At 34.7% G+C, this 24,255-nt stretch overlaps 1 protein-coding gene across 2 annotated transcripts in view; it reads left to right on the top strand.

Moving 5' to 3' along the window:
- Positions 1-24,255, top strand: part of SCAP (SREBP cleavage activating protein) — a 408,865-nt gene that overhangs the window by 217,671 nt on the left and 166,939 nt on the right. For both annotated transcript variants that reach the window (XM_090415224.1, XM_090415223.1), the window contains exon 16: positions 2,044-2,146. In XM_090415224.1, the coding sequence (XP_090271350.1) occupies positions 2,044-2,146 (103 nt within the window). The remainder of the gene's footprint in view (positions 1-2,043; positions 2,147-24,255) is intronic.

Genomic DNA, 24,255 nt, shown 5'->3' with positions numbered 1-24,255 from the left:
AGATTTTCCATGTAGCCACGAGTTTGAAGCCATTTGGTGTACGGTGGAGTCTAACAAAATCAAATGTATAGTGGGTTGTTGTTACACACCTAGATGATAAGTTGCTTGTGGTGAATAAATGCATCTCAAAATAAAAATGATGGGTGAGAAATGAGTAATCATAATGGGGGACTTTAATTATCCGAACATTGATTAGGTAACAGTAAAATCTCATGAGAAGATTGAATCTGCATTACTGAAATAGTTAAATTTATAATTGTTCCATTCAGAAAAGGTTACTTGTTAAACTGCAAAGCAGAAAATTATGACCAACTGAGGAGTGCCCATTTTTCTCAAAGCTATTAACCTCATGCATGCAACATTGTGCTTACTGCTACCTCACTGGATGAAGAAACTCATCTATAAGGAGGAGATACTAGAACTGTTTCACAAACTGAATAAGAATTTGGAAGCAGGGACTAATGGGATATCAGCATGGATGCTAAAAGAGTGTTCAGCTGAAGTGGCTATTTCTTTGACCAGGCTATATAATTTGATTTTCAGAACAGATAAGATTCCACAGGAGTGAAAAGACTGTATGGTAATCCTATTGCACAAGGGTGCTGATAAGACTGATATATCCAACTATCGACCTATCAGTATCTCTGGAGTGGTGGTGGTGGAGATTTTATAAAAGTTGGTTAAGGCTCATATGCAGAAATGGGTTGACAGAATATTTCTACTCTGTGATGAACAGCATGGGCTTACTAAGGGAAGGTCATGGTTAAGGATTCCCTCGCATAATTTTGGATGTGATGTGAGTCTGCAAGATTTGAGGTAACCAGCAGTGTACCACAAGGATGAGTATTTGGTCCATTGTTATTCAGTCTGCACATTAATGATATTGGGATGGATTTGACAATCTGCTTACAGCTATTTACTGATGATGCAAAGTCAGGGTAATCAGGAATGTGGCTGATACGAAGGTACTTACTGAATGATTTAAATAGGCTGGAATTGTGGGCATGTGAAAATGGCTGTCCTTGTAAAGTTCAATGTTACTAAATGTAAAGTAATTAAAGCTTCGATAAGACCTCACTTGCACTATTCTGTGCAAGTGTGGTCTCCCTGTTTCTCTCATGATTCTGATACAGTGGAGAGAGTGCAAAGGAGAGTGTTAAAAATGATCATTAGGATAGGACTGCAGACACAAGCAAACAGTAGAAAGATGGGATGATATGATTGAGCCTTACAAACTTCTGAAGGGTTTATATGGGATTTCTCTAGATAGAATTTTTACTTTTATGTTGGGTGGAAGAAAGATGAGAGGGCATCCTTGGAAGTTGAGAATGAATGCCGTCAAGATGGGTGTTAGAGCTAGATTTCTCTCTCATAGAGTGGTGTGTGATTGGAATGGATTGCTGTGGATGTTATGTGTGCAAGTAGTGTGAATGAATTCAAGAATTGGCATGACAGCTGGTGTGGGTAGTATGTGGTCTTCCTCAATGAGTCCCTGACTTATTGGAAGTCTCTCTTTATAGTAATGATCCTGCACATAAAAAGCTGTGAGCTTGTAAAACATGCATATTTCTAAAAACCTACTTGTATAGCTTCTTGACTTTATTATGCTTGCTTAAAAAAATTAGACTTCAGTAATCATTATCAAACATTTTGTTTTAATGAGGAAATGGAAAATGTTTTATTTGTGCCATATAAAGATGTGTAAGTGTTAGGAGACAGTTTATCAGATCTTTAAAATTCAGTTATGATGTACATGTTTAGAAGTATAAACATTGATATAGCTGTAATCTGGAAATTTTTAAATTGTATCACATAATTTTATTATATATATGTTTAAAATTTTATTGTAGGTGCAGTTGATTCTGACAATAGCAAACTTGTAATGGCTACATGAATAGTTTGTTTTAGTATAGCATTGTATCTATCAGCTTTGGTCAATAATTTTCATTATCCTGTTAGTGAGGGAGTTGTTATATTGGGTTTGCTATTGTGAGAGTCGAGTGCATGTTTCAACACATGCACTTATTGATCTTTTTCATGCAGGTGTGTTTAGTCATATGGATTGGACTTTTTGTGTATAAATCTGGAATTGTAGATCGTCTTACTGACAATACTACTAATCTGGCTCCTTCTATTACTGAACAAGGTTAGTTTACTGATACAGATTAATTTTGATGATGATAACATACCATAATAACAATTTAATTAAATTGGATATTCATTAATATAATTAAGTTAATACATAATTATTATTGATTAATTATTAATATATTATTATCACAATTTTTTTAGGTGAATTCCACCAATGAAATTGTTAATCTGTCATAAATTAGTATTGTAGGTAAGCTATGCATTAGATGATGTGATAATCCTGCTCTAGAGACTAAATATGGAACTGTTTTTTTGAGTTACTTTGAGTCTCTATTAAGCAGGGTATCGATAGCCTGCTGGATAACAAAATCAGTCCATTTACATCCAAGATACTGTCTTTACTAAAGAGGACTTGCATGACTTCCTTATTAGGAAGCCATATAACTACTTCTTTTATGTTTAATAAGTCCTTTCTTCTTCAAGTGTCATCCCCTAGAAGGAGGTTGGCAACCATGTCACAGAACTTTTTCTTTCCTTTGCTGCTCTGGAATATTTATGGTAATTCAAGCCAATCCAGTCCTTAATGTCTTCAAACCACATTCTCCTGGGTCTACCTCTCTCTCTTTTACCATCCAGTTTCCCTTCTAATATTAATTTCTGAATGCTTCCTTGTCTAGTTAGATGTCCAAAATATTTAAGTTTTCATTCTTTAATGATTTTCATTAATGTTCTTGTCATTTTTGCTTTCTTTAAAACATCTTTGCTTTTCATTTTCTCTGTCCATGATATTTTTAATATTCTTCTGATGGTCCACATTTCAAAAGCTTCTAATGTTTTCTCTGCTTCTTTATTTAGAGTCCGAGATTCACTTTTTAAGAGAAGGCTTGACCAGATGTAGCATTTTATTAATCTTTTTCTTGTGTCTATGTTAATGTTTCTGGATGTTAGAACAGTTTTCATATCAATAAAGGCTTATCTTGCTATCTCTATTCTTCTTTTTATTTCTTTAAGGGAATTTCCTCCGTCTGTAAGCATTTGTCCCAAAATATGTAAAAGACTGAACCTGTTCAGTTTTCTTTTGGTTAAAAGTTATATTTAGTTTCTTATTTATTGGTTCTTTTGATATGATCAGGCAATTTGTTTTCTTCAGGTTAATAATTAATCCCATGTCTAAGCTTCTCTTGTAAATTTCTGTGACTAAGTTTTGAAGATTATCTTCAGATTCAGCTACAAGGACTGTGTCATCTGCATGCCTGAAGTTGTTGAAGTTTCTACCCCCCTACTTTTACACCCTTCAGTTCTGCAACATCTTTAAAAACTTGCTCACTATATATATTATACAGTAAGGGCGATAAGACACATCCTTGTCTTACTCTTATTTTGATTTCAAAGTTGTCAGAATATGCATTTTTGTATCTTATTGTGACCATTTGATTTCAGTATATATTTGTAATTATACATAGATCTTTTCCTTTTAATCCATTATTCTATAAGATATGTATTGATTTCTTGTAATCTATTGAATCAAATGCTTTGGTGTAATCAATAAAACAAAGATATGCTTTTCTGGTTATCGAGGCTTCTTTCACATAATGTTTTCAAATTGAAAATTCCTTCTCTTGTACCTTTGTCTTTTTGAAAACCTGATTGAGTGTCTTCTATTTCTATTGACAAAGTGCCTTTTATTCTTTCTAGGATTATTCTCAGTAGTAATTTTGTAACATGACTTGTTAAACTTATTAGTCTACATTCTGAACATTCAAAAGGTCTTCAAATTTTGGGAATAGTGACAAAGATGGATTTCCTTAGATCATCAGGGGATGTATCATAGATATTATTAAAAATAACCTTTAGGTCATTAATTGTGTTTTCATTTAATTTCTTTAAATTTTATTAATTTAACAAGTTCTGTTTAATGTTTAAAAAATTATATTTTTAATAAGCCCCTCTTATATGTATAATTTATGCACTACTTTCAAACCAATTCAGAAACTGTCTCCTTTTCTATCCTCTTCTAATGATTAATTAACTTCATTTTTTGGTTTCATAACCACGTATAATCCGCACTTGCGATGTGCTCAGTAAGAAATTGATATTTGTTTAAAGAAATAATGTAAAGTATTTGAGATTCATGTACTCACCAGATATCTGATAACTGTAATAATTTCAGTCACTGTTTATGTAATTCTCTCTTTTCGCTAATGATGACAGCGTGTCAGCCATTGCTAACTTCTTGCTTGCTATTTAGTTGAACAAGTGCACATGCTTACCAAGGAGATTGATGAGTGATTGACAGCTGACAGAGAGCATTTAGTATCGAGGTAATGAGGAAAACAAAAAAGAGAGAGAGCGTGGAAGTTTGAGAATGCAGACCAGAGAATTTTGTTTTAGGAAGTTTTTAAGAAAACTTAATAGAGGCTCCAAAAGAGGAATCTTAGCAAGGTGAATCCTTTGACTGGAAAAGTCGGGACTGTCGACATGTGAATGGTAAATAAAAGGAAATATTAAGTAGATGTTCTATTTCAGTGTTTGAGGCAACGCAAAATGGTATTAATTATTTCATCGGAACAAGTGATGAAATGTGAAACTGTAAATTGTCTTTAATGAAAAGCTTTACTTTGATACAGTATTTATGAAGTAAAGGAAAATGTTTCTCTCTAGTAAAGAATTAGTGATTTAGCTTCTTGTAATAAAATTTCCTGAGGTAAAAATATTTATACTCCAGTGAAACAGAGGATGAATGGAACAATATATACTAAATGAGGAAACAACTGCACAGTCCCATGGAAGTTAGAAGTTTTATATTTTGAGAAAAGGCTTCATAAAGAACTGACTGACTAATGAACATTTATTGTTTACAGAAATTCATTTGAAACAAAATGTTTAGTCTTGTAGACTGATTAAGCACATGTGAAGGAGACCATTAAGAGAATGAGTTAGAGAATGGATTTATTCCTTTAAAAATAAAGGAGATCTCTAAAGTACAATTTTAATTTAGAAGCCCTTAGATCCATATAGTTTTCTTAATTTTATTTATGATATATATAGCTTTATTTAGTTTCATTAAATATATATATATATTTTTTTTTATTTGGTCTCAAGTCAATCACTTCTTGGATTCTAAAAGTAATAGAGTTAAAAGTCATTGCGCCAATCGGATTGAACTCTTGTATATTTACCTAACACTTGGTGTAAAAAACAGTCTCTTTACAGAGAGATTAACAAAAATGGCACAGTCAGTAAGAATTTTAATATAACTGGCACAGTTGACATGATTTATCATTAAGTTTGCACTTAATGGTGGAGTTAAATGATTGTTTTTTTTGACTGAAACAGAATCACATAACAAATGATTTAAAGAGTGATAAATACAGTATGAGAGAGGATATGCAGAAAGGATTGCTGGAAGAAGCAAGAAAGGGGAGAGAGAGAGAGATCGAGTGAAAAATTGCTAGTTCTGTTATCAAGATGATAGTGGTGAGTTAAGAAGGATGTCCTTGATAGCAAATAATTCAGTGCAGAAGAAATGGAAGCGAGATTTGGATTTCCAGCAAGTTTGATGATAGATGGGATTTGTATAAGAGAGAGAACTTGCATTTTGAATTGATTTGGCAACAGGAGACTGAAGAAATTTATTGGAGTGAGACTGATTGAGTCAGGGAATCCATCGTCAGAGGAGTGGTAAGAATGTGCACTTAAGGTGTGTCACCAGTTGGTGACAGCAGTCATAGTATACTGACCTGGGAAGTAGCTAAGTATATGGATGTTCTATTTAGGAAAATATACGTGCTAAATTGCAAAGCTGGAAACTATGACAAACTCAGAATGCCACATTTCATCAGGGTAAGCTAGAAAATTTATGGAAAGTGAGAGTATGAAAAGAATTTGATCCATCATTGTGCTGCAAGTAAAAGCAGGAATGAAAGTGGAATAACTTTACTGAATGCAGATGGTGCACTTGTGGCTGAAGCAGATGCATTGTTCAAATAATTAGCACTCACTTTGCTAAATTCTATCAACCTTCATTCAGTATAACAATACCAGTACATTAGATGAAAAGACGAAGATGCATGAGAAGGAGGTTCTAGAATGTTTCATAACTTCTAAAAATTTGACAGTAGTGACAGATAGAATTTCAGCACACATGAATATTATGTGACACCTCCAGGGAGTCCATGGCCTCATTGTAGGAAGGCTCAGTATGCTACTGCTCAACTCACACATGCTAAAGAATGTTTGGCCAGACTGGTTAGGTCCTTGGTATGTTTTTAGAATTTGAATCTCAACTCAGGAAAGGTCCCACAGGAATGGAAATAATGTATGATAGTCCCATTGTAGATGGGTGATGCAAATACTGACCTTATGAAGAGTTTAGAAAACTCTTCACAAGAATTGCATAAAGAAATGGGCTTATACTTTGCAAGGAACAGCATGGCTTTACTAAAAGCAAGTCATGTCTGATTAATTTGCCCATATTTTATAATGTTACTGTTGGATAAAGGGAATCGATGCAGAGTGATACTGTTGAACTTTGCTAAGGCATTTTTGACAGGATACCACATGAGGTGCTCTTACATAAATTATAGCAGGCCTGCACACCATACACACCATACGGCATGTGGCCTGCAATGCTATTTATTTTGGCCCGTCTGCCTGATTGAAATTAATTAATCATATGGGGGAATATGAAATTAGACTATTTGAATTAAATTTTTACTAAGACTGCATGTTTACGTTCATGTGATTAATGTCACAATCATGTTTCTTTCAACTTGACAATAAATTGCATTTGGAGTTATTCCCACTGTTGTATTTAATAAGAAATTATTACAATCACTTCAAGGTTCTGTTAGCGCTATCGTCACTGCGGGGAAATTCAAAGTTGCATCTTCGTGATAACGACTTGATCTCTACGAATAAGTTTTTCATCATTAGTTTTTTGTAATTAATATTGTCAATCTCGACACAATGAGCTTAAGTAAAAAGCGTAAAATAGATTCAGAACATCGAGCATTTAACCTTGAGTGGACAAACAAATATTTTTTTACGTTGTTTAAGGACAAAATAGTGTGTATTGTTTGCCGGGAATCTATCGCTGTTCCAAAAGAGTACAATCTGAGATGTCATTTTGAATCAAAACATCCTAACCTTGGCAAGTTGGATGTGCAAGTGAAAAGCAAATAAAAGCAGCAAAGTTATTGAAAGTCCTTAGGTGAGCAACAAATCTTTAAAAAAGTGACATCTGCATTGATGATTGCCGTTTCCGAATTGTGTCCTGATAAGAAAAATAATTTTGAAAATATCAGTTTGTCCCGTATGACTGTTCAGCGCAGGGTGGCTGATATTGCCGAGGATCTTAAAGATAACCTGCAAAAATTGACTAGTGAATTTGTCTATTATTCGCTTGTTATGGATGAAAGTACTGACGTGAAAGATGCTGCACAGCTTTTAATATATGTAAGAGGCGTTAATAAGAATTTTGAGGTGACAGAGGAGCTTGCTGGTTTGTGTTCAATGAAAGGAAGAACAACAGGAAAGGAGATCGCAGAAAATGTAAAGATGTGTGTAACCGAAAAACTATCCTTAAATTTCAAGAATTTAGTAGCAGTTTGCACTGATGGTGCCCCCATCTGTGTGTGGAAAAAATGTTGGTGCTGTAATATTTATTGAACCGTATGTAGGTAAACCATTGACAAAATTTCACTTCCTAATTCATCAGCAGGTGTTATGTTAAAAGGTTTTGCAGTTTGATCATGTGATAAAAGTAGCATTTGCTCTGGTCAACTATATTCGAGCTCGGGGTTAAACATGGAATGTTTCAGGCATTTCTAGAAGAAAATGATGCTGTGTACGGGAATCTACCATGCCACACTCATGTACGTTGACTGAGCCATGGTAAAGTTTTGTCACGCTTTGTCGCTCTAAAAAATGAACTAGTTGAATTTTTAGAATCTCAAGAAGATATGGAAAAATTCCCAGAAATAATGAATGAAGAATGGAATCAAGATTTATTTTTCTTGTGTGACATTTTGGGTACACTTGAATGACCTTAACTTACAGCTTTAAGGAAAAAATAAGTTTGTTTTTCAGTTAATGTCTTTTATAAAGGCATTCAAAATGAAATTAAGTTTGTTTGAAAATCAACTTGCTAAGGGGGATATGTCACATTTCTTAACTTGTCAACAGAATATTCCATCAGAATATTATTCAATGGTGGGTTGAAAATATAAGAAGCACATATCACTTCTAAGTGAGGCCATTGAGTAATGAAGTCCACATAAAAGTGATTGAGGATCCATTTTCTGTCGAAGCAGGAAATCTACCTGTCGAACTCCAGATGGAAGTTATTGATCTCCAGTGTTCTGAAAACTATCGGGTCAAGCATAGGGAGAGTACTTTACAAGAGTTTTATTCTATTCTGGATCAGATAAATTTAAACGTTTGTTGGATACTGCCTACCAGGTATTTTGTATGTTTGGGAGCACATATACTTGTGAACAAACGTTTTCGGTCATGAACTTGAACAAAACCAAATAGCATTCATCTTTGAGTGATATCAATTTAGAGGCCATATTCAGAATGGCCACTTCAAACATGACACTAAACTTTGATAAAATAGTGGCAACAAAGAAATGCAATGTGTCACATTCTGAATGTGACATTCAGTCACTGATATTTCACTGAGAATAAGTGTGATATTCTCAGTGAATTTATTAGTAAACTTTGTGTTTATGTTTAAGTGGTTTTTGAGAAATTTTGCAGCTATATCTGTTTGTAAATAATTTTGATTATAATTTTAATTGTAACTCTAAAAAATTTAAATATGCATATTAATTAGTATTTACTGGAGACCTACTAAAAAATTTACTTAAGTTTAGCTGAAGTGGACCAGTCTAAGATTCAAGGTCCGAAGTGATCTGGCCCTTGGTCAGGTGGTCCAAGTTGGGTTTGGCCCTCAAAGACCATCAAGTTGTGCAGGCCTGAATTATAGGATAATTTATGCCGAAGATATAGGATTGAAATATAAACCATTAACTTAGACAGGTATCAGAAAGTGGTATATGATAATTGTGAGTCTGCCTGATTTAAGATGGCTATTGGGTGTTCTCTTGGGATTATCCTTGATTCATTGTCATTCATTCTGTACATTAACGATATTGGGAAGAACCTGATAATCGATGTTCGATTGCTTGCTGATGATGCATAGTTAGACAGGGCAATTAAAGATGCTACCAATATGTGATCAAAAATATCTGGACATCTCTTCGTAGTAATCTATATGGCTATATATTACAACCATGGCTCATACAGGAATTAATAAAAGGAAAGGAAGCACACAGTCTTGCAATCTTCATAGACAAACATTTAAAGGGATTGATTTAAAGGAACTTAGATGTTACTAAGTTGACATCCTGTGGTGGTGCCACATAGAAAGTCATTGAGCTCTTTGGCACGGCCCATTTTACTGTCAATCTTTGTCTATGAAGATTGCAAGATTATGTGCTTCCTTTTATACCGATATGTTGATTACATTACAGTTGATTACACTTGATTAGGGCAGCTGCAGTTGCCCTAATCAACTAAGTGATGTTATTGCCTAGGAGCAACAACAGCACAATTGTGACCTAGAGTGAGACTTGAGTGCTGAAGCATGTGGTGCAAAAAAATTGTCCTTCCTTGGTGATTGAAACACTCACTGCTGGGTTTTTTCAAAATGCCTCTGCAAGCAATGTCAGATACACATGAGCCTAACATCAGCAAGAGCAACGTTAGGCATTGGATGGAGTGGTGTAAAGCTTGCTGCCATTGGATTCTAGAGCAGTTAAAATATGTTCTATGGAATGATGAACCACACTTCACCATTCTAACAGTCTGACAGGCAAGCCTGGGTTTGGCAGGTCCAGGAGAACATTACCTGCTTTAATGTGTTTATGCCAGCTGTGAAGTTTGGAGGAGGTATCATGTTCTAGGTTGTTTTTTATGGTTTGAGGTTGGGCTCCCCTAATTTTAGTAATGGAAAATCTTAATACTGTGGCCTATAATGATCGAGAGAATTTTGCTTCTAACAGAAGCACAGAATTCTCTCGTGACAGTCCTTTCATGTATCATCATGATAATGCCCTCATCTATTAAGTGAGGTCTGTGCAGGAATGGTTTGATGAGAAGGGTGTTGAAGAACTTGATTAGCCTGCACAAAGTCTGGATGTCAGCCCCCATTAACCCTGCGGAGGTCGCAGTCAAAAAATTGCAGCAGAAGTTGCATGTATCTGAGAGATACATTCATTACTAGTATGTGCTAAAATGCGATAAAACTTAAAAAAAAAAAAAAAAAACTGCAAATATAATACATGATGGTTAATTTATTTTCAGTTACAATCTAGAAATTATTGAACAAAGAAACAAAGAAAAAAAAACAACTAAACCATTACTATACTAACATCGGAGTTTGCGGTATCTCTCAGATACAATTTACTATCAAATATCACACACCTTTACATAACACGTGTTAAACCAAAACTGACCGCATAAACAGTGTGGAATATCACTCATAATATATGCATGCGCAGCTAGTCGTGACCTCAAGGCTATGCGCTGGATATTTGTAAGAATATTTATATTAAACAATTTCTTTGTATCTGTAGATCAGCCGTGACCTCTGCAGGGTTAAACATCTGTGGAATGAATTGGAATGCTGACTGCAAACCAGAACAAATCACTTGGCATCATTGACTGACCTTACTATTCTCTTCTAGAAGAATGGAAGGGAATTACTGCGGCAATGTACCAAAATCTAGTGGAAAATCTGGATATTTTTGATCAGATAGTGTATGCAGCACTTACAGAATGACTTGCATAGACCTTAATTGCAGGTCAATGGTGTTTTTTTTTTTATTATCCCATGGTATTGTTACACCAGATTACAAATTATAAAGTTCACATTTGAAAATATTCATACAATTTAGCAAATACATTGGTGATGCTTCCTCAATGTTACAGATTTTGCAGATGGGGATGACTTTTATGCATTGCTAAACTTGATTGGTCTTGTGTGGCCGGTCTTAAGGCGAGCAATCATGGTAGTGGCACAGCGAAGCTTTTAGCTCCTGGCTTTTCTGCTGAATACCAGTGGTGAGTCATATCCTGGAGAATTGTTCTTTTTATGTTTTCTTTTTGAGTGGTTTTAAAAAGATCAAAATCTGTGGTGTTACTTAATGTTGCAGCCATTTTTGCTACTTCATCTGCAGTTTTATTTCCCTTTAATCCCACATGGGATAAAATCCATTGGAAAATTATTTCAGAATCCTTACGTAGTTTGTTTATGTTTTTTGGTATGTCTCTAAGTATTTCTTGATGGCTAGTGTAGCAGTTCTTAATAGCTTGAAGGGCCGCTAAGGAATCTGTGAAAAATATAAATTATTTTGGGCTTTGTTTATCCAAATGTTGCAGTGCTGTGTTAATGGCTATTAATTCTGCATGGTATGAGTTGCATTCAATACTGTTAGTTGTTTTTAGTTCTATATTTTGAGAGCCATAGATGAGTACTCCACTCCCAGAATTGCTATTTGGATTTTTGGAGCCATCTGTGTAGATCTTTATTGAGTCAGGTCCATATTCCATTATTTTTGAAAGAGCTAATGATCTCAAGATTTCAGGGTTTTCTAGGCTTTTTTTCTGATGTTTCTCTATTTCAAAATTGATAACTCTATTTTTCCTGTTTATTTGGAGGAAATGCTAGGTAGTTCGCTATTTTATTTGGACAATCCAAGGGAATTTTATTTTCCATGATTTCATGCATTGTTGATTTTTTCTTTATTCTGTTTGTTGGTTTCCAGTTTTTAAAAAGTTCACTTGTTCTATGATGTGCAAGATTGACTCTTTTTTCTACAAATTTAGTAAGATTTTCTTGCCACCTAATTTTTAAAGAAACAAGGTTTGATTTGAATTCTGCTATTTTCCCAGCAGGTGTATTCCTTAGTCCACATATGATTCTAGCTGCATTTTTCTGAATTTTTATAAGCTTGTCTAAACTGGTTTGTGATGTTTGCACCCAGAAAGGGTGCAAACATCACAAACTTTCTGAGCTGGTTATTAATAGTAAATACACAAATTTCTGATTTAGCTGTTCCTTCCACTGTTTCTAGGTTGTTGTGAGCTGAGAATAGGACCAAATCATCAGCAAACATAGCAAACTATCTTTGTTTCTTTATTTATATGTTTATGTAAGTCATTTAAGTAGATGGAAAAAAGGAGTGGGCTCAAAATGCTGCCTTGAGGGAGTCCCTGTCTTATTTTCACTTTCTTGGAAAAAATATTATTTATTCTAACTCGAATTGTTTTATTTCTTAGAAAGTCATAAATCCAATTTAGAACTTTCCCTTCTATTCCAATATGACAAAGTTTGAAAAACAGTTTCTGCCTCCATACCTTGTCAAAGGCATTGCTAAAATCTATAAAAGCTGCAATGGTGGATTTGGTAGGTTTGGTCTGGAAGTTATCTTGAATTGTCTGGGTTAAGTAGAAAAGTTGATCAGTTGTTGAGTGATTTCTTCTAAAGGCAGCCTGAAAATGTAGTAGTATACTATTTTTGTTTAGATAGTAATTCAAACGTTGGAGTATCATTTTTTCCATCAAATTGCCTGGAATTGAAGTCAGTGAAATTGGTCTATAACTTCCTGGTTGGTCTTGAGGTTTGTTAGGCTTTAAGATTGGTATGATTGTGGCTGTCTTCCACTCTTTTGGAGCTTTTCCTTGTTTTAGGCTATTGTTGTATAGGCCAAGTAGCCAATCTAGGGCTAGGGAAGGAAGATGTTTAATCATAATTCCTTATATGTTATCTGGTCCACATGATTTATTTATATCTAGTCTCTCCAAATCTCTCAATTCAGAGATTGTGAATGGATCCCAGAATAATTTGTTTTTATATTTTGGGGAATTTGCAGCATTTTTCTGCTGTTGAGCCTGTTTTGATCTTTGTTTTTTTTTTCCTAGTATTCATCTCTAGTTTGCTTATATTTTGAAAATGAAAGGCTAGGATATTTGCGATCTCCCTGTCTCCAAATTTTGATATTTCTATATGGATATTTTAGCGTGTTAGTCTCACTTGCCTTTGGTAATTTTATTTGTAAATTAGCAGTGAGTTTCCAAAGTTTGGTATATGAAGTGTTTGGATTTAAGTTGTGACAATATTCTTGCCACCTACTTCTTTGTAATATATTATATTTTTGTTTAATTTCAGCATTTAACTTGTTACTCGATCCTGGTTTCTGGAGAGCTTCCAATTTTTAAGATGCTAAATAATTCATTTTGTTTACCGTATATTATCACGTATAATGCGATTCACGTATAATGCGAAATAGAAATTTTGTTTGAAAACCAGCCCTAAAATGCCATGTCCACGTATAATGCGATCTGGTAATCTTGTTCCATAACATTATAAATAATACAATACGAATTAATGAAAGAAATATTTATTTAAAAACAAAATGTCAAAATACAAGACGAGTTCAAAAGAAATATTTATTTTAAAACAAAATGTCGAAATCCTTTAAATCTTCTTCCTCTTTTAAGTCGTCAAACATTTCATTTATAAATTCATCTGTAGGGATTGCGTCATCAGTGTAGCAGTTGTTGTCATCATCTTCATGCTCTCCAATTTGTTGTGCGTCATCCTCGCTTTCGTATATGATGTGATCTTCGGATCCATCCATTGAATTACTTATTCCACATTTAAGAAATTAGCATTGAATCATTTCAGATGGTATCGAATCCCATGCTTCTTTAACCCAGCTGGTGACTAGGGTGATCTCAGGCTTCTGAAAATTCCCACCCTTTGTCATCTTCACCAAACCAGATGACATCCATTCTGTCCATTTTTCACGTAAGTGATCTTTAAACGACTTATTCAAGCTGACATCAAGCAGCTGCAAAACGGAAGTTAGACCACCCGGTATGACTGCTAGGTCTGTACGTAGCTCACGTGCTTTCTCTTTGCTTGCTTCTGTTAAATGCGCCCGGAACATATCCCAGACTAACATGCTTTGTTGACGTAACAAGCTACCTGGACGTATGTTCCATACTTGATCCAGCCACAATTGTACACCTTCTTCGTCCATCCAGCCTTTCTGATTGGCGCGAACAATTGCACCTGGTGGAAATTTCATATGCTTCGGAATTTTCTTCCTTTTAAATATAACTGTTGGCTTTAATTTGGTTCCGTCTGCCATGCATGCTAGAACAACGGTAAAATGCATTTTTTCATGTCCCATTGTTTTTATGAAGACACCCTTTTCACTAACTGAGTTTACTGTTTGATTCCCAGGCATATCAAAGTACATGGGCGTCTCATCCATATTGCCAATTTGTGAAAGTTCATATCCGTGACACTTCCGTAATTTTATGATAAATTTATGGAAGGACTGCACTTTTTCTTCAAGCTGCTTTGGTAACTTCTGCGCAATTTTTGTTTGGTGTTGTAATGTTAATGCTTTGCATTCTATAAATCTGTTGCACTACCCACGCGAAGCAAGAAAAGATGAAATACCTGGTGTGTCCTTGAATTTACCATTCTTGAGTTGTAGAGCTCGAAAACGAATTGCATTTCTTGTTACTATAATGCCATCTTGTGGTTGCATCAAAATCCATTCATTTAGCTTTTCTTCGAGTTCTAGAAAGGATGCTACATCTCCACGACGGGCTCGTTTCGTTTTGGGGATTTTTTTCAAGACTGTCTTTTTGCTTACGCCAAAGTCTAATATTACTCTCTGCTACACCAAATTCTCTATTAGCAACACTGTTATTATGTTCTTCTGCAAACTGCACGACACGCAATTTAAATCCCTTCAAAAGATGAACGTTTATGTTTCTGTTGCTCATTTTCAGGCTAGATTTTTTAACAAATAATATTTAAAATGAACTGTGGTTAAACCGATATACCTAACTGTGCTCTATCATTCGGCGATGGAGAGTGCATGTGCAGATACGATGTGCGCTCGGTCGCGAATGCGAGTGGGTCAAGTAGATTTGGTTGCATAAGCATTAGGTAGTATATATTGTGTGTGCAAGTCTAGTAAGATGTTGAATGATATAATCACGTAATCACAAGAAAGATATTTATTTAACCAAATATTTCGGTCTGGAAATAGCAGACCATCGTCGGTGGTATTACAAGAACAGTTTAAAAAATATATACAAGCTAGAATACTAACAATAGATCGTTGAAATTAGAACATGCCGCGTGATGTTATATCACTAAGTATGAAACGAAATATTTTGAAGTAGAAACATGATTGAATTTGCTATTAAAAAAAAAAAAAAAAAAAAAAAAAAAAATTAATGAGTAATCTTGATTAGGCTTTCCCAGATTTTTGATATAGTAAGATGTTATATTTTTTAGGATCCGCATATAATGCGAACCCCTAACTTTAAGTAGTATTTTTTACCATAAATTTTTTGCATTATACGTGATAATATATGGTAGTTATTTTACTTGCAAGTTCCTGGTGAACCTTTGTGTAGTCTGAAATAACTTTTCTCCTGTAGCCCTTTGGGATACTTTTCTTTGCTGCATTTAGGATAGCATTCTTCCAAGTTATATAGTCTTTGTCTAAGTCATCATGGTATGTGTGATCTTTCAGCATTTTACTTACTTCCTCCTTGTATTTCTCCCAATTTGCCTTCTGGAAGTTCCAAATATATTCCTTTTTTTGGGTGGGTCTAATCATTTTTGGGTTCAGATTGATTAATATTGGGATATAGTTGCTTCCTACTGGTTCCAAAACAGACCAAATAGCTTTTTCGTGAAGATCTGGAGACACCGCAGTAATATTTAGGGCATCTTTTGTACCATAAGAATGAGACAAATAAGTGGGTTCTCCACTGTTGAGAGTTATTAGTCCTGTTTCATCTAAGAAATTACTCAGGCCTTCTCCTCTTGGGTTTATTTCCTCAGAACCCCATAACAGGTGTTTGCTATTCATGTCTCCTAAGATAACGGAGTTTTTTTCAGTGAGATGGGATAGGCTAGAAAGATTTGATCCAGGTTTGTCAGGAGGATGATAACAATTGAATATGCTCAATGGCGTTTTACTTGATTCCAGTATTCGGATTCCTTGTATTTCAGTTCCTTTTGCTACTATGTCTATTTCAACAATTTTATATGACAAGTTTTGAATTAGTGTCAGAAGCCCTCCTCCATTTTGGTCAGTAGGCCTATCTTGTCGTATGATATCATAGTTTTTAATGTTTAGTCTGCTGGTTTGTTAAAGTTTGGTTTGATGCAGATAATATCAGCATCATGTTTGTCAGCTAGTAGGATTAGTTCATTTAGTTTTTCTTTGCTTGCTGAAGTAACGATACCATTTAAATTATATTGGATGATATTAACCCTTTGACATATAAATTATTTTTAACATTGGAACAGATAAAACTACTATTTATTTAATTCGTGTGATTTATTTTGTTAATTGTTACCTTATTATAAAGAATATTAATAATTTTGCAAGGTATGATACTTTTCGAAGCACTTAGGTAAATGTAACAGTATCAAACATTTTTTACATTGCCATGTAGTCTCACTTCTTACATTATGCTTGGCACATAATGGCATCTCTTTGCTGGATGTTGCTTTTTATCAGTAGGGAGTATATGTTCAGGAAATTGTGCCCAATTTTTTGTCTGCAGTCTAATTGGGCAGTCCTTTTGCGATAGACGTCCATGGGTACTATAATTAGGTAAAGATATATTTGACAACATATCTTCTGCTACGTTCAAACGGATATTGACTATTGTTAGTTTTGATGTATTGGGTAGTTTGGAATATAAAACATAAGCATTGTAAATAGCGATATCCATCAAATATAAAAATATTTTCTTGTAACCTTTGACGCATTTTCGCATAATTGGAAAACAAGCAAGTAGTTGGGCTTGCCTATCAACACTGCTCATTCCGCAATTGTATTCAAGAACACATTTAGGTTTTATTACTTTTTCTTCATTGCCCCTCTTACTTCTCTTACTTTTCCTGTATCTACCATTTCTTCTTTTGAATGCTTTGTGCTTATCATGTAAACATCCTTCTTATCGTGCCAATGTAATGACAAAATTCCTTGATAAGATAAAATTTTTAATTTGCCTTTTTTTATTTTATATGTCGTCAAATTCTTAGGCACATTCTTGCGATTTTTTATAACTGTCCCCACAACATTTGTACTATTTTTTCTCAAAAAATAAAATAATTCTGGTGACAAATACCAATTATCTGAGAATAATGTTATCCTTTTCCTAAAATAGGTTCGGCCAACTCCATGACTGCACATTTTGAGATGCAGGTGTATCGCTTCCCAGAATTTTATCCTTTCCTGTATAAATTTTGAACTTTGAACAATATCCAAAGTCTGATTCACATAGCTTGTAAAATTTTATCCCAAATCATGCTCGTTTGCTAGTAATGAACTGTACATAATTTAGTCAACCTCTATATTTCATAAGGGATTCATTAATTACTACATTCTTATCTGGTATATAATTGCTGAAACTTATTATTCAGGTAGTCTACTATATTTCGCACTTTACATATTTTGTCGTCTTTCTTTATTGTTTTATTAACCACGAAATGGAGAAAATGAGATATAGCCAAGAAGCATTTACGAAGCATAATTTTTGAATATATGGGTGTCTCGACCTCAGCCCTCTTTGACCACTACATGTCTATATTAGATTTTTTTACCTGTGACATAATTATACATAATGCAAAATATGCCTGCAATTCGTCACTTGTTATTGGATACCATTCTTCAATCTTTTTAGTAATTTCCTTGTTTATTGCTTGAGCCACATATCTATTAGTTTCTGTAACTATCATGTCAAAGAAATCATCACAAAGTATTTGTTTCAAAACAGAAAGAGGTATCGGATTTGCACCAAATCTTAGCAAAGCAATTGCATCGATGCTGGGAATTTCTGAAAATGGTTTTATAATAGGAATATTTTCCTTTTCTTGCTAATTCCATTCGTTTTCTGTTACATCGGAATCATCGCTACTAGACGATATTGGTCTCAAACATTTACGAACATTGCCTCGAACCGAACTTCCACTGCTACTGTCGCTATTGTCACTTGACAAGTCAAAAATGCCAACACTTTGATGATATAAATTTGTCTCGCTGTTTTTATCCAAACTGTCCTCTCCGCTTTCAATATCTCTTTCGGCTAACATATAAATATTTGCAGACATATTAGGGATGATAATATAAATTGCAACACAAACTAGTGAATAGAGTTTATATGCATATATATTCACTGCCTAACACGCTAAATTCATTTGAAATTGATGCAAACTACGTAACATCTGCGATACGTCAAAATCTATTTTGGTGCAATAAACAAAATACGTGTCACAGACATCTTTGTATGTTAACTCTAAATTCGTTTGAAATTGACACGAACTTCGTAATGGCTGCGATACGTCAAAATCAATTTTGGTGCAATTAACAAAATACTTGTTACAGGCGTCTTTGTATGTTAACGGGATTAATATTTCTTGTAATGGGTGGAATGATTTGCTCATTTCTCAACTCTGGCATCATTTCCAAATCAAGAGTTGTGTCGGCTGCCCCGTATGCAGTAGTGTAGGTATAATTACTGAAATTTGTCTCTATGACAGGAAAAAAGAAATGCTTCTGTCATAAGAAGGTGACAGTCAGACTTTGCCCTCTGCAGGTCAATGATAATAGTCACCAGTCAGTGTTAGTGTGTGTCAAGTTGTGCAATGTTGTGTTGAGATTTCCAATGGCATATATATTGGTAAGATTATGCGGGGAGAAACTGATGAGGCTAGAGATCTTGGAGTTATGTTGGATAAGAAGTTAAGGATCAATTGTTACATTGCATTACAGTTATCCTCTGAGTTGCAAAGACACCTCGGAGGATAATTGTAATGCTGAAACGAATATTGACTTATAAGGTCATTTTGCTTCTTTGCAAGACCTTTATATTACCATATGCAGAATGCTGAGTGCAGATATGTTTTTTGTGGATCTGAGGCAATGAAGAAGCTGTAGAGATGGTGCAGAGAAGAATTACAAACATAAGATAGGGATTATTAAACATAGATTGTGAAGACAGATTGAGAGTATGTGGACTACAGACACTGGTGAGCAAGAGAAGGTGATATGCTAGATCTCTAAACTTCTGAAAAAGTGTTATCATCATCATCATCATCATCACACCTCCATAGAGTCAAGAGATTCAATGTAGAAAGTCCCATTCTCACATGCACAGCTCATAATATGTTGACTTAAATGCATTCACTGTCTCTACACTCTCCATACAAAAAATATACTCCTTACACCCTCATTATACAGCTTCCAGGGATGACCTCTTGGTCTTCTCTTGTTTCCAGACATTCTGTGAAAAATCTCATCCACATTAATAACCCCTTACCAACTTATATGTCTCAATCGTGTTCCCTCTTCCTTCTGTTCACTAGGCTCTGCAATTTACATTCTCTCAATCTGTCCTCATATTCCAGAGACCAGAAATCGACTTAGACAGTCATCTCTAAACTCTCTCCAACAACTCATCATCCTTTTGAAACCAGGTGACCAGATTTTTACGCAGTAATCCATACAGCCTAGTCAAATCTTTGTACAGTGGAACCATAACATCCTTCCTTCTACATGTCAGTGTTCTTCACATCACTCCCATAATCCACTATGTTGTCCTCACAATTTTAGCAAAATGTCCATGAAATTTCAAGTACCTATTCATCACCCCCAGATATTTAATCTCCTCTAAGTTATCTCCACCAATCCTGTATTATAAACATCACATCTTTGCTTCCCAAACTTTAAAACCTTATGCTTTGCTACATTAAACTGACACATTCACCCATTCAAATAGTCTATTCAAGACTATTATATTGTTGTAGATGTTGTTGCCTCTGCAAGGCTACAACATCTGCCTTATATCACTATTTAAGCCCCTTCCAATGTCATTTACATACAAATTAAACAACAATGGTCCAAAACAGGCAATTGGGAAAAGCCACTAGTGACTTTACTCTTCCACAAATGACAAAAGAGGTCATTTGTGGAAGTCAAGTATAAGAAAGGAGCGAGATCTGCAATCCCCTTTTCCCCACAGAACAGTGAGTGAAACAAAGTAGCTTACCTGTAGAAGTTGTGAGTGCATCTACTATGAATGAGTTTAAGAGAAATTATGACAGCAGACATGGGTCATTTGTGGCCTCTCTTTATGAGTCCTTGATGTTATATTCAGGCAACGACAATCAAGGAAAAGGAGGAGTAGCCATAGTATTCAACACAAAATAATAGGCTAATCTTCTTGAATGGCAGGCAGTCTCAAGTAGAGTAATGTGGGCAGATATGAGAATGCGGAACTGGACAATGAGACTTATTTGTGCCTATAGTTCCACAGAAGGTTCTACTAAGGTAGAAGTGGAGGAATTTTTTGAGACTTTAGAAAAAAGCAACTGACACAATGAAAAAGGAAAAGTTGGTCCTTGTTGGGGATCTAAATAGCAGAGTAGGAAATGATGGTCAAACATACAAAAATATCTTGGGAAAATTTGGAGAAAGAGCAAAGCTAATAATAATGGCAAATACATGTTGGATTTCTGCTCAGGACATGGATGGTTATTACTAACACCATGTTCCAACATAAAAATGTGCACAAATTCACATGGAGAGAAGAGGCAAGGAATAAGAAAATTCTCATTGACTATGTTATTGTTGATAGTGATGTTTTCTCATTGGTGTAGGACACCAGAATATACAGAGGATTTGAAATTGGAAGTGATCACCATTTAGTCTTGAGTAAGATAAAATTGAATTTCATATTGAAAAGAATAACATGTAAGAAAGTTTTAAAGCGAATAAAAGTTGAGCATCTCTCAGATGTGAACTGTAGACTAAAATACACAAAGATTATTGAAGAAAAAATGAAAGAGTTTGAGAACAGGAACCAAACCTTGGAGATTCATTGGCAAGCCTTGAAGAAAACCGTGATTGATTCAGCTAGAGAGGCACGTGATGAAGTTGTCTGCAAGGATAGAAAAATTAGAACTCCATGGTGGACACAGGAAGTTAAAGAGGCAGTGAAGGAAAAGAAGAAAGCATATCAAAAGTTCCTGGCAAATAAGTCAGCTTGTGTTTTTGGAGAATACAGAGACAAATGTAAGAAAGCTAAACAGTGTGTAAACCTAGCTAAGCAAAAGTCATGGGAGGACTTTGGCAAGAACATAGAAAATAAATATCAAGAAGGTGGTAAGATATTCTGGAGGTTGCTGAAGAAGCTTAGAAATGGAGGAAAGAGTGCTGTAAAGGGAGTTAGAGGTGATAAAGGTGACATGAAAACCGGAGAAAAAGATATCCTTGAAGTATGGAGTTATTACTTTGAAAAACTGCTAAATGAAACAAGCAGTGATGACAGCACAGTGATAAAAAACACTGACCAGGCATGCAGTCAAGAATATATATCCATACTTGAAATAGAAAAAGCTATCAAAGGCTTGAAATGTGGAAAGGCAGCAGGAGTAGATGATATTCGACCAGAAATGCTGAAGTATGGTGGTATAAAAGTCTTACAGTAGATGCACTGCATAGTTCAGAATGCCTGGACAGAGGGAAAAATTCCTGATTATTGGAGTAGAGCTCTCATAGTATCCATGTATAAAAAGGGAAATAAAACTGAATGTGAGAATTACAGAGGTATATCCCTACTGAGTGTTCCTGGTAAGATATATGCAAGTATACTTGAGAAACAGTTGAGAAGAATTGTGGAAGAAATGCTTGGTGAAGAACAAGCTGGATTCAGGTCAAATAGAGGCTGTCAGGATCAGATCTTAACTTTACGACAAATAGTGGAGAAATCATGGGAATATAACAAAGATCTGTACAAGTAACCCTCGTATAACATGGTTTTGATATAACGCAGTCTACAATTTGTATCCCTTGTTCAATGTGGTTTCGATATAACGCAGTCTATAATTTCTCTAGTAACCCTTATTTTTTTTTTTTTCATATTTTTCATCACGGGACTTAAAAATCAAATTTTATCCTTGTTAAATTTGTGTCTGCCTGTATTGCTCAAGTAGTTAAAAGTATCGAATTTAGTTTTATTGTATTACTGAATAAGGTACTGTACAGAGGCTTTTGCAGCTGTGTCTTTCTCAACAAATAGTGGAATTAGAGACAGATGGAATAAAAATGGCGCGAACTAATAAATCACGTCCCCTCTCACAGAAACTATGCTGTGTAGACTTAAGCAAAATCATATGTTGCACCGAAACACAGTATCTAACTAAAAACTATTGTCCTTTTATTGCATTTGAAATTCTCGATGTCATTATGACAGATCACAAAGGTAACTTAAAATAAAATACTACCAAGAAGCTATAAAATTCAACCAAGGGTTGAAACGTTTGTGAGTTGAGCCAGTCATGAAAAGTTCCATTGGAACGATAAATGACACCCTCTTGTGAATGTGTTAAAACTAATAGTGAATGTTGTTATGACAGTTTCAGATGTTATGGAATTCAATTGAAGAGAATTAGCATTTCAATTCAACGCTTGTCGGTTGCTTTTGCCTTTGGGTCGAGCGATCTTTTGTTAATACAGCACCAATCATATGCACGTCTTTATAGCTGCTGTCTTGTGTAAAACAAAATTCAGCTGTAACAATTAAAAAAAGCTTGAATAATTTATAAGTGTATAAAAGGATATCACCTGTAAATCGTTAACATGCCAGCAAAATTCTCACACATGCCACCTCTGGCATGAGTGCCATAGGTTCGCTATCTAGGGTTTACTGTATAAAGTGTTTATTGTTGAAAATGTCTTCGTTTTCTACCAGGAAAGCGCATTTAAAATCATGTTTGTTATTCTCAAGCTGAGCAGGTTATTTTCTGGTGAGTTAGATACATATGTAATGCTTTTTTATGTAAAAGTTTATTTTTATTGTAATGGGCACTAAAACAGCAACGAAAGGGAAAAAACCAACATTGAAGATGAAAATCATTTCTCTCGAAGAAAAATTAAAATCTTGGATTGGTTGAAAATTGGAGAAAAACCAGGAGTTGTTGCAAGGACTCTGAATTTAAATCAATCAACAATTCGAACAATCAAACAAAATGAACGTAAAATCCGAGAAAGTGTTTATTGCTAGGTCAACAGCTTGTATGTTTGAAAATTGGTTGTTCGAGTGTTCTGTTCCCGATATAGAAAGTTATACGAAGAAAAAGAATATGGACTTCAAAATTCTACTAATTTTAGATAATGCACCAGGCCACCCAACAAATTTAAGACATCCGAATATTAAAATAACTTTTTTGCCGCCTAATACCTTCACTTATTCAACCACTCGACCAAGTATAATATCAACATTTAAGTCTTACTATATTCGCCGAACATTTCAATTAATTTTGGAAAAAATGGAATCTAATTCAAACATGACACTGCCTCAAGTGTGGAAAGAGTTTTCAATATTGAATTGTGTAAAAATTATTTCTCTGTCCATTAAGGAATTACAACCCTCTACGCTGAATGCTTGGAACAAAATTTCGTACCTCCAGTGTATGCAGAGCTACATCGTATAATAAACAGCACACACATTTTTGGTTGAGAGGGCTTTTGCAATATGGTTAAAATTGAAATTAGTGAATTAATTGATGGAGAAATAGATTTAAATGAGGAGTAACTGGTACAATTAAAAGATGGCGTCAAACCAAATGGTGCCGAAAAGTTCTGCCGAAGATTCAGATTGTGATGAATCAGTTAAAGAATTCAGTTTAAAGAAATTAGCAGAAGGATTGGACTTAGCAAGAAAGTTAGGAATTTATTTTACGGATAATAATCCCTGAATGGAGCACTCGGGGAAAATTCATGAGACAATTGGATATTTGTTTAGTGCCATATTATGAACTTAATAAAAAATTACAGAATATGCAGAAAAATTGCAAAGTCTTATTACTGATTTCTTGATAACTAAACCAGCCAAAGTGTGCAATGAGAATTATACAAATGATGTCCAAGAGATTTCAAGTGGTGATGACCTCTGGCCACTTGAAGAACATCTACGAAATGTTATTTCTGAAGACAGTGATGATGATGATTAAAATATGCGCTTTATTTTATTGTGTCTAAAACA

The sequence above is a fragment of the Typopeltis vanoorti genome, unplaced genomic scaffold (assembly GCF_054136105.1).
Source record: "Typopeltis vanoorti isolate ZY-2024b unplaced genomic scaffold, IOZ_Tvanoo_1.0 HiC_scaffold_24, whole genome shotgun sequence".
Taxonomy (NCBI): domain Eukaryota; kingdom Metazoa; phylum Arthropoda; class Arachnida; order Uropygi; family Thelyphonidae; genus Typopeltis; species Typopeltis vanoorti.
The sequence above is the reverse complement of the archived record's forward strand: the minus strand, read 5'-3'. Positions and strand labels throughout refer to the sequence as shown.